The 11,967-nt window shown below is 46.5% G+C and overlaps 1 protein-coding gene across 1 annotated transcript; it reads left to right on the top strand.

The window, feature by feature from the left end:
* Positions 1 to 626: 626 nt before the first annotated feature.
* On the top strand, positions 627 to 10,379 carry Slc46a2 (solute carrier family 46 member 2). The gene is made up of 4 exons (XM_045161805.1): positions 627 to 1,758; positions 3,694 to 3,777; positions 4,322 to 4,478; positions 10,322 to 10,379. The coding sequence occupies exons 1-4, from the start codon at positions 630 to 632 to the stop codon at positions 10,377 to 10,379; spliced, it is 1,428 nt and encodes a 475-aa protein (XP_045017740.1). The 5' UTR covers positions 627 to 629.
* The last annotated feature ends 1,588 nt before the right edge of the window (positions 10,380 to 11,967 follow it).

Here is an 11,967-nt window from a genome sequence, read left to right as displayed (position 1 = left end):
TGGAGTTCGTTTGCAGTGGCTGGAGGCCCTTGTGCACCCATTCTCTGTCTCATAAATAAATAAATAAATAAATAAATAAAATATTTTCAGGTGTTTTACTTAAAAAACAAAGTCACCCCTTAGAGCTAGCTAGCTATTTCAGGCAGAAGCCCAGGCATTTGACCCCTGCCCAGACCTGCCTGCCTTCCTGGATCAGAGGAATCCTTGGAAGGGTCCCAGGGCTTCCTCTCAGTTGGGTCTCATGGCTGCGGTCCTCAGCAGCCCGTGGAAGGTAGGCCACGCCTTACTGGGAGGAAATTGGGTCTGGTCAGGCGGCCACTGTGTGAGGACCAGCTTGACGCGGTGTCCAGCGGGAGGGGCGTCAGGAAGGAGCTTAGAGCTACCAGCTTCCCAAATCGGTCTCCAGTCTACCCAGCCCGCGCCCAGGCAGAGGCGGGTCGGGACGCAGCGTTTTCTGGCCCAGGGAGGCGTGGCCACCGCCTGGAAAGTCACTTGGCAGCTAGACAGGCTGTTGTCTACCCTGGACGCACTGTAGGACTCAGCCCTGACCTTCCATAGCAGCCAAATTTGGGGACATCTCCCTGTCGCTGCAGTCAGCGAGCCTTTTGGTCACCCATCAAACAGGTCACATGGGTCCCAGGGTCACCTGTCCGTGGAAGGGCCATTCCCCTAGCTTCCAGGCGAGGACCTGGATTGAGCCCGTGGTGGCTTCGACTCAGGTGGCCAGCGCTCTCTATGAAGCTGGGCTACTCCTGGTGTTGAAGGCATCCTTCCATGCCGGGGGCTCCTCCAACCACAGCTCCAGCCTCCTGACCCGGGGAGCTCCAGAGGACCAACAGCAGAAGGCCATCTCCAACTTCTACATCATCTACAACCTCGTGATGGGCCTGACGCCCCTGCTGTCCGCTTATGGGCTGGGCTGGCTCAGCGACCGCTACAACCGCAAGATCTCCATCTGCACCTCGCTGCTGGGGTCCCTGCTGTCCCGCATTGGGCTGCTGCTCAAGGTGCTGCTGGACTGGCCGGTGGAGGTGATGTTCGGGGCGGTGGCGCTCCAAGGGCTGTGTGGGGGCTTTTCTGCCTACTGGTCTGGGGTCATGGCACTGGGCTCGCTGGGCTGCTCCGAAGGCCGCCGCTCCGTGCGCCTCCTGCTCATAGATCTAGTCCTGGGCTTGGCAGGCTTCTGTGGGAGCATGGCCTCGGGGCATCTCTTCAAGCAGGTGGCTGGGCACTCCAGGCAGGGCTTCGTGCTCACTGCCTGCAGCGTGGGCTGTGCCGCTTTTGCCCTCTTCTACAGCCTCTTCGTGCTGAAGGTTCCCGAGTCTGTGACCAAGCCTTGCGAAGAGTTCCCCACAGTACACACAGTGTCTGGCACAGTGGGCACCTATCGAACCCTGGATCCAGATCAGCTAGACAAGCAAAGTGTGTCAGAACCCCCTCTGTCTCTTGGAAAAGAAAAGCCTCCCAAAACTATCATTGCCCTCCTGTTTGTGGGAGCCATCATCTACGACCTGGCTGTCGTGGGCACAGTGGACGTGATGGCTCTTTTTGTGCTGAGGGAGCCTCTCAGTTGGAACCAGGTACAGGTGGGCTACGGTATGGCTTCCGGGTACACCATCTTCATCACCAGCTTCCTGGGCGTTCTGGTCTTCTCCCGCTACTTCCGGGACACCACGATGATCATAATTGGAATGGTCTCCTTTGGGTCAGGAGCCCTCCTCTTGGCCTTTGCGAAAGAGACATACATGTTCTACATTGGTGAGTCCAGGGCTTGGGGAGGCAGGACATTACTGGTCCCCCGCCAGGGGGCTGATACCGCGGACGCGATGGTGTAGAATTCCAAGCTCAGCACCTAAGGTGGAACTTGCTGCATAGTTTAACCATTGTGCTGTGTACTATCTGTACTACTGATGGAAATGTTAGCCTGAGGCTCTAGAAGGTCCAGGTGGTCAGTGGAACCTGGAGTCGGTAGGGAAGGCTTCAGTACAGTCTTGAATGGAGACGAGGTTGAGTTTCTTCTCTCTAATTTTAAAGGTCTAAAACAAAGTAATCCAGCTGAACACTTCTTAATTACAATCATTTAGGGCCAGGGAAGGGCTTTCAAACAATGCACAAAAATTCCCAATAAATGGCTTCTGCAGCCAATAAAATAATTCCCATAAGGAAGCAGAATGTTGTTTCTGAGGATGGCTGTCAGACAACCATAAGCAGACAACCGCAGACTGGTGCTCTGACAGAACTTTCCTACAGTCATGGAAACGGCCCACAGCTGTCAACATGATAGTGACTACCGAGCCCTTAATATGTGACCAGTGCAACTAAAGAACAAAATCTTAAAGTTTATTTCATTAAAATTTAAATAGGCACGTGTGCTAACATAGTGGATAGAGCAATTCTTGCCAAGTGTGCTAACGTACACTTTTAATCTCAGCATTCAGGGAGCAAAGGTAGGAAGAACACTGTGAGTTCAAGGTCAGCCTGGGACTACAGAGTAAATTCCAGGTCAGTCTGGGGTAGAGAGAGAGACACCCCCCCCAAAAAAAAGAAGAATTCAAGATGGTTACCAGAGGACTGTCTCTTGGCCCAGGTCACACACCTCAAGGAAATACCTATCAAAATGGCAAGGTAACCTCTGGCCAGTGCCTACTTAAGAAAGATATGTACAGAAGGGTAAAATGGCCTTCTCCCTCACCCTTCCATCTCCTCCTTCTTTTCCTCTTCCCTCTCCTCCCCTCCCAGCCCCCCCCACTCCATTTGACTAATACAGCTTTAGATGGTGTGGCAGCTGGATTAGGAGAAACGTTTCTGGAAGCAGCGTCTCCTAGAGGTATTCATGATGGATGAGGCCAAGTCCTTCTCTCCTAGCACTTCTCTCTTCCTGTGCCCTGAAAAGTCACTTAACTGCCAGCAGAGACCTCCTATCCTATCAGCCTCTATGATGGTCATGCCCCGCCACCTTACAGATTGATCCACACCATCTGAATCAAAGTCTGGTCCGTGCAGACTGCTAATCTACCAGCACAGAAAGGACTTCATGTGTGTGAACATGCGCATGTGTGTGTGAGTGCATGTGCACATGAGTGTGGGGCCAGAGGACAACCACTGCTCTTCCTCAGGTACCATCCCTCTTCGCTGAGGTTTCTCACCTACCTGGAACTCATCAAGTAGCAAGCCCCAGCGATCTGTCTGTTTCTGCCTCCATAGCACTGGGATTATAAACTCGTGCCTCTTTTTTTCTTAAGCATTGCTACTGGGGATCTAACTCAGATCCTCATGCTTACAAGGCAAGCATTTTACCCTCTGAGCCCTCTCTCCAGTCTCAGAAGTTACTTCTTTCAGACTAAGCGCCTCAGGCACTGTGGAGAGGCTTTTGCTTTGTTCTGATTTCTTCCCTGGCTAAAGCTTGGCTCCTGTGAGGCATGCTCTTGTGTGATCTTTTTTTTAAAATTTTTATTTATTTATTTATTTGAGAGCGACAGACACAGAGAGAAAGACAGATAGAGGGAGAGAGAGAGAATGGGCGCGCCAGGGCTTCCAGCCTCTGCAAACGAACTCCAGACGCGTGTGCCCCTTTGTGCATCTGGCTAACGTGGGACCTGTGGAACCGAGCCTCGAACCGGGGTCCTTAGGCTTCACAGGCAAGTGCTTAACCGCTAAGCCATCTCTCCAGCCCTCTTGTGTGATCTTTTACAGCTCGAGCTATCATGATGTTTGCTCTCATCCCCATCACAACCATCCGATCAGCCATGTCCAAACTCATAAAGGACACTTCTTATGGTGAGTGAGAGGATGTTGTGCCCAGGATGTTTCAGAACTGCTCAGCTTGAGGTACAGACTTGTAAAAGACAACAGTTTCAGAAACATCCTCATACATGTGAGGAATATATTGGGTCATAGGTCAAGCAAAAGGAGTGAATACAGGAGGGTGAGGAAAAGCTCAAAAAGTCAGTCACTGAACAGCTTGAGTCAGAGAAAAATGCCTCAGGAAGATCTAGCTAGAGGAGAGGCAGGACTCCTGTTAAAGTGAGCCATGGAGACTGAAAAAGAATTCTTGGGCCGGGCGTGGTGGCACACGCCTTTAATCCCAGCACTCAGGAGGCAGAGGTAGGAGGATCGCCGTGAGTTCGAGGCCACCCTGAGACTACATAGTGAATTTCAGGTCAGCCTGAGCCAGAGTGAGACCCTGCCTCGAAAAACCAAAAAAAAAAAAAAAAAAAAAAAAAAGAATTCTTGGAAGAGGGAGGGGATCCTTGAGATCCCAGGGAAAAAGTATGGGACAAACAGCATGTTTCATGGTAACCTCTGTCTGCCCCTTCTACAGGAAAGACGTTTGTCATACTGCAACTGTCCCTGGCTCTGACAGGGGTGATAACATCCACCATCTATAACAAGATTTATCAGCTCACCATGGACAAGTTTGTTGGCTCCTGTTTTGTTCTGTCTTCTTTCCTCTCCTTCCTGGCCATTGTCCCAGTTGGGTAAGATGAAAGCAGTATCTGCTGTGTGGGTTGGGGCCCTGGTGCTCAGATCAAGAGTGGTTGGGCCATGGCCAACTGCCCGATCACAGGATTATTTTTTTCCAGCATTTATTTATGAACAAGCTCACTTTGAAAGAAAAAGTCCTCCTGTTCCTTCAAACTAATAATCTGGCAATCTGGGAATTCCCCCAGATCACAAAAATGAGCAAACATACCCAAGAATCTGGCTCACTTTCTGGCAGTTCTATAATAATGATTTATTTATAGGCATTTCATATACTTCCTTATATTTGGAGGCTGAAACTATAAACTCCCTTGAGCCATTCAATTCCCATTAATTTGGTTTCCTTTACGAGAGAGTCCTCCTTCCTCTCTTCCAAAGACAATTTATTTGTGCTCTGGGAGGGTTCAGTGGTCACTGCACTATGCGAGCTCTCTTATAGGGTATGTGCCACCCTTTTATTCCTCTAGAGCAGCATTTCATTTATGAAACAAGAGCGCAGGTAGCAGGCGGCCTTGGGAAGCAAAGGAGAGGCAGCCTGGTCCATGGCCAGGAAGGAGCCAATGTCATCAACAGAATGGAGAGAAAACATGAGACAGTTTTGCCTTCAACAGAAAGAAGAGTGTGACTCACAAAGGCAAGCCTCATGTGTGCTTTAAATCCATTGAGGGGTCACTTGTTTGGCTTGTTTATTTGGGAGTGCCTCACGATGTAGCTCAGGCTGGCCTCAAACTCACAGTTCTCCTGCTTTAGCCTCCCAGATGCTTGGATGACAGGTGTATGCCCCAACACCTGGCAGGAGCCACATTTTTAAACCACAAAAGGTGAAGTGACACCTTTATTAAATTATTAAATTGACTTAAATAATCATTGGCTTCTAAAATATCATCTCAACATGCAGTCAACTTACAGAAAAACAAGTCTTTGAAATGTGGTTGGTTGTACGTTGTTAGATCTTTACAGAAAACTCACTGTGGACTGGTCACATTTTGAGTGTTCCGGAGCCACATGTGGCTAACCCTTCCCATATTGGACAGCCTGGCTTAACCTGTTAGATCTTTTACCCCCTCCCCGGAAGTGATCAGTATGGCCAGCCAGAAAAGGAATAGCTCCTTCAGGATCTCCACAGGATAAGCACCAACAAGATACAGGGTATTATTACAAGAGAGTTGACATAAATTTGTGTTGTTTTTGTTTATTTGTTTATTTTTTTAAGATAGGGTCTCATGTAACCCAGTGTGGCCTCAAATTTGCCATATAGCCAAGGATGACCTTGAACTTTTGATTTTCCTGCATCAACCTCCCTAGTGCTGGAATTATAGGCATGTGCCACCATGCCCAGTTTTATATGGTACTGGGGATTGAACTGAAGGCCTTTTACGTGCTAAGCAAGCACTCTATCAACTGGAGCTATAGCATCCCCAGTCCTAGGCTGTCGTTATGAAAGGTACCTGCCTAGTCCCAGGCAGTATCAGTAATGAATGTTATCATTGGCAACAGAGTAGAAAATGATGGAAGGCAGATTGATGGGACACAGTGATAAAGCCCTTTTAGGGATTCTCACATCATGTCATAAATTACATCTCTGCCGAGCTTCTGGGATAGGAGCCATTAAGTATTAAGGGTTTTTTTGTTTTTTGCTTTGCTTGCATTCTCAGTTGAGAAAAATGAGGTATGCAGATCAAATAGCTAGGATAATTGAGACAAGCAGAGGACCATGACCAAGTAAGTCTTGAGTCCTAGGGAGTGGGGACTGAGCCAGGCCTATCCAGGACTTTCCAGCCTCTCTGCTTTTCTGTGGGGCCCTGGCTAAATGTGTTGGCTTGACTTGACTAGAGCTAGCATGCAGTGCAGATGTCTGGGGTCTTAGCTCCCTGGCCAACCAAGTAATGGGTTACTAGCTTTGCCCACTTGAGAATTATCTAACCCAGGACTGGGGAGGTGGCTCAGCCAGTAAGGTGCTTACACTATGCAAGCGTGAGGACCTGGGTTTGAGTCCCCGTTCCTCATGTAAAAGCCAGGTGTGGTGGCATGTGCCTATAATCCCAGTGCTAGGAAAGTGGGGGCAGGGGATCCCTAAGGCTTGCTACCAGCTAGCTAGCTAGTCTTGTGAAATCAGTGAGCTCATGTTCAAGGAGAAACCTTTTCTCAAAAAATAAGATGGTGACTAAATGAGGAAGACATCAACCTCAGACTTCCACATGCAAGCATACCACACACACACAAACACATACAAACAAACAAAAAAAAAAGAAAGTAAATTATCCAGTCATATTTCACTGTCAGATGGTTGAAGTAGTCTCTGTCTAAACAAATACACAAAACAACAGAAAATAAGTTTTGTTAATCAACCCATGTCATAAGGACATAAATAGACAAATGAAAGCAAAGAGAAAATTCAATGGTTGATTCCGCTCTGTGGTGTGGTCTGTTTTGGATGGGCTAAATAGAATGGATTGCCTCTGTTAAAGAGATCTGGGGTACATGAAGCAGGTGTGCTGCCCTAGATGCCTCACCCCACTGTGCTTGGACTGAACCAATTACTTCTACTAGACCTTAATGTGTTATGCAAGGTCTTTATGACTTTACATCCCAGGAGCAGGAGTAGAATCTGGAAAGATTCACGTGAGCAGTTGATTAGAGGCTCATGTGGTCCAGACACTTCAGTAACTGCTAAGCGTTTCCCTCATGCAAAACCAAGCTCTCTGTACATTGGATGACCAGGAAAAACTTAAAACTGACTGCTCTCAGAGCCTATCTATGATTTAAAATGTTTGCTGTAACATCAGTGTCTCCATTACTGTTCTCTTCTCTAAGTAATTAAATAAATGAAATACTGAAAACTTCTTAAGCTAGACGAGGATATATCAATCATTAAGTGAAAGCAACAGGAAAGACCTATAGAGCTTTCTAACCATAGAAGGAAGAGCTACGTTCCAATAACAGAAAGAGAAAAAAAAATACGATGAAGGAGTGTTGGAGCAGAAGAGGACACGGAAGGCACAAAGCTGGCCCTGTCACCTTCTGCACCCTGCTTCTTGATGCTATGAGAAGTCCCTGGGCCAGAGCTACAAACAGCCTGTTTATATCCAGGGGTTGGAGAGGTGGCACTGCTCCTTCCCTATACCAAAGTCAGCCAAATTTCATGCCACTGTGAGAACCTACCTTTCCCTCCCTGCTGTTGTTTACACACAGTAGGGAAATGCTCAGGAAACCATCGTGAGGCTCTTCTGTCCATTGCAATCCCCTTTCGCACCCCCTACACACACATGCACTCAGCAAATGCTTTGAGCTAAGAGACAAGAGTAACCATCAGAAAAGAATGACTTCAGTTTCTCAACCTACAAGCTTGTGGATGCTCACCCCATATCACATTTTATTTTGAAAATGATAATAGCAAATACATACAATACTTGATATGTTAATTAATGAACAACCCTTTGAATTAATTATTATTATCCTCATTTTGCAGATAAGGAAAAGATAAACTTACTGTATTTATTTATTTGAGAGCGACAGAGAAATAGACAGATATATATAGAAAGAGAATGAGCACACCAGGGCCTCCAACCACTGCAAACGAACTCCAGACACATGTGCCCCCTTGTGCATCTGGCTAACGTGGGTCCTGGGGAATCAAGCCTCAAACCAGGTTCCTTAGGCTTCACAGGCAAGCGCTTAACCACTAAGTCATCTCTCCAGCCCAAAACTTTCTGTTTTCTTAAGGATTCATATCTACCTCCTTGGTCTAAATTAAATCCTTCTATAGTATGCCCTCAAGGCTTCCTATATTTTTCCTTCATAGCATAATAGTTGATAATTGTGTGTTTAATATGCTTGCCCACTAGACTGTAGGTTCCCAAGGTCAACAACCATAGGCAGTATGGCTCCCCGTGTGTCTTCTGTTCAATGGAGGCCTTGGCATCTAAGGATAAGAGACAGATTTGGAATTGCTTAATGAAAGAATGTCCAAAAGACGTAAAGGTGGAGCATCTATGAGCCAGTATTACTAAACACCTGCTACACCCAACTGCCTGTTGTTGGCTGACCAAGGAGCTAGAAGCTGGCCTTCAACACACAGCAGGAGTCAGCAGCAAAGTCAGGGATGCAAGCCAAGTTTGTGTGGCTCTGTGCGGGCTGCTTCCAGGTCTTGCCTCTACATCTCTAAGCCTTGTAAAACAATGAGTTTTGTTTGAAATATAGTGATTGGCTCTCCCAGTCGGGTCCTCAGGCTTATGAAAGGTGGGAATCAGTGTTGGGAAAGTATTACAAGCTGTCCTTGAGAAGGCCTGGATTTAGCTTATACCATATCAGCACCTCCTGGTCCTGGGCATCTAACAAAAGCTGTGCTCTCCTAGCTTAGAACATGGGGATCCGGGAGCTCCCATAGTTGAAAAAACTGAGCACCTCAGAGGTTGATGGACATGCCAAAGGTTTTATAGATCTCAACCCACAGCTCCTAATTGCTATACCTCCACTTACCTACCAATATGTTTGTGTAATTTTAAAAATTAATTTTTAATTATTTACTTGCAAGGAAAGAGAGAGAGAATGGGCATGTCAGGGCCTCTTGCTGCTGCAGCAAATGAACTACAGATGCATGCATCACTTTGTGCATCTGGCTTTATGTGGGTACAGGGGAATCAAACCCAGGAGGTTAGGCTTTGCAAGCAAGTGCCTTAACCAATGAACTGTCTCTCCAGCCCTGTGGTTTTGTTTGTTTGTTTTTGCTTTTGGTGTATGTTTGTGTTTTTGCTTTTTTGAGGTTGAGTCCACTCTAGCTCAGGCTGGCCTGTAACTCACAGTGATTTTCCTACCTCTGCCTCCTGAGTGCTAGAATTAAAGGCATGCACCACCATGCCTGGCTCTACCAATTTTTTTCATGATTTATTTAACCTTTAATACATTTTAATTTTAAAAAAGTTAATAGTACATTTTGGTCTGAAGTGGTCCCTCACTGAAATGCCAGGCACATTAGCTGTAATTCTGGCTTTAAAACATAAACTCCAGGGCTGAAGAGATGGCTTAGCCGTTAAGTGCTTGCCTGTGAAGCCTAAGGACCCCAGTTCGAGGCTCAATTCCCCAGGACCCACGTTAGCCAGATGCACAAGGGGGCGCACGCGTCTGGAGTTCGTCTGCAGTGGCTGGAGGACCTGGCGTGTCCAGTCTGTCTCTCTCTCTATCTGCCTCTTTCTCTCTCTCTCTCTCTGTCCATCACTTTCAAATAAATAAAAATAAACAAAAAAATTAAAAAAACATAAACTCCAAATGTTTAATAAATAAAAATTAGAACTAGTTGTCATTCCCCTCCAACCAGCTAGTTTAATAAGAGTGTTTTCACCAAACCAGCTGAAGAGAAGAGGAAAGGGAAGAGGCCAGAGACAAGACAGTAAGATCTTGGGACTGTGGCTATAGGGACAGATGAGCATTCCCCAATTACCAATATTTTTAAACAAGGTTTGAAGGTGAGATGATCAATATGAGAAAGCAGGAGATGAGACAGTTAATTCTGCTTGGAATTGGGGAATGTCAACTTGATACTGAGATACTCATGGCAACTCAGCAGTAGGCAGGAGTGAGTTGCAAACACTTCAAGAAAATGGAAAGGCAGAGGGCTCAAGACATGAGAAATAAAGAAGTTCATTATCACAAGACTGGAGGGAACCTGGAGATAGGCCCTGATAGCCAACCTTCTCACTCCTTAGCATTGTGATGCCATAAGGAGACAGCCTCTCACTCTCGCACTCCTTCAGTGACAGGGTGGTGGGAGATAACTTCAGCCCTGCTGAGGAGGAAAAGGTATTCCAGCTCCCTCGTAACTTTCTGTTGCAAATTCTTACAGCATCGTGGCCTACAAACAAGGCCTAAGGTCACAACATGGAGACAGGACAGAGAAATGAAGGATCTGCCAGAGCTGAAAATACCAGCAATGACACAGTCCCCCTGAAGAACAAGGAAGGAACCAGGGAACAGGTGACCAGAGTAACCCACTGCCCGAGAAACCTCAGTTCCAGTCAGACTTGGCCTCTGAATGACCTGTGTGGTCCATGGGTACATGATAGGTGGGGAAAAGAACTTTCTGGGCGATGGAAGATTTTTTTCTCAGCTTTCTGCTGCCTCCATCAAACACAGGATAGGGTCTGTGGGTGTTAGCTAAACCCAGAGCCATCCTAGGTCCTTCTGGGTGGAGCTTAGACTCCACTAGAGCAAGCCAGAATTGTCTTGAGGTCGGTGTAGGGCTAAGTAGTTATGTGGGTACTGTGCTAAAAGTACAGTGAAAGAACTCAAATGTACAGCTGAAGTTTTGCCAGTGCAAGGGGAATGAACATGGAATGAACATGGAAGAAGTGTTTTGTATGGACAACAGTATTTTCACGTTAAAATAAAATCCTGAAAATGTTAGTTTTCTTTTCTTAGTCCTTAGCTGTAAAACTCAAGAGAGCAATTGAGGGGTTGGGGATTGGGGAATTAGCTCAGTGGTAAGGCACTTGCCTAATAAGTGTAAGGCCCTAGGTTCACTCACCAGCATTGGAAAGGGCTAAGAGAAGAAGGGAGGGGAAGGGAAGGAGGGAGGGAGGGAGGCAGGAGAGCAGTGGAGTGCAGGACAGTGTCCTTGCCACTAGTTCTTTTAAGAAGCAAGTATCAGGGCTGGAGAGAGATGGCTTAGCTATTAAGATGCTTGAAAAGCCTAAGGAACCAGGTTCAATTCCCCAGTGCCCATGTAAAGCCAGATGTACAAAGTGGAGCATACATCTGGAGTTCATTTGCAGTGGCAGGAGGCCCTGGCACACTCATTCTCCCTCTCTCTCTTTGCAAATAAATCAAAATTTCAAAATAGAAGCAAGTATCAGAAGACTCTCTTGATGGAATACTCAGCTAAGTACATTAATCAATATTTCCCAGTGTGGGTAGTGTGAAAAAATGAGATATAAATGCCATTTTATTTTGTTATTTATTTTATTGTCTATTTTACTTACATATATAAAACAGAAGCCTCCTAATAAAATCAGCATTCACAGTATGAGCATGTGAATCATTCTTTCCCAGATCAGTCAGATCTTCCTATAACTAGAGTTATAGGGATTTTGTTTGTTTGTTTTTCCAGGTAGTGCCTGCTCTAGCCCAGGCTGACCTGGAATTCAGTAATGTAGTCTCAGGGTGGCCTGAAACTCATGGTGACTGTCCTACCTCTGCTTCCCTGAGTGCTGGGATTAAAGGCGTGTGCCACCACACCCAGTTCATGGCAATCTTAAATTGGAGTGAAACACAAAGATAGAGAATGAATGTCAGGGCATCTGGGCTGTCTGTATCTAACTCTCTTGTGGGGAATAAGCAAAACTTTATAGCAGACCTGCTAAGTCCTTGGTGCCATTCCCAGTACAGAAACGGGGAGAAGACCTGCTGGCTCCTGCTCTCATGGAGTATATTCTGAGCAGGTGAAGCCCACAGAAGCACAGGCAATGATGCTCCTGTGACAAGTGCTACCAC

This window comes from Jaculus jaculus, chromosome 1 (assembly GCF_020740685.1).
Source record: "Jaculus jaculus isolate mJacJac1 chromosome 1, mJacJac1.mat.Y.cur, whole genome shotgun sequence".
NCBI lineage: Eukaryota > Metazoa > Chordata > Mammalia > Rodentia > Dipodidae > Jaculus > Jaculus jaculus.
Note: the sequence above shows the minus strand (reverse complement) of the source record. Positions and strands in the feature narration are given on the sequence as shown.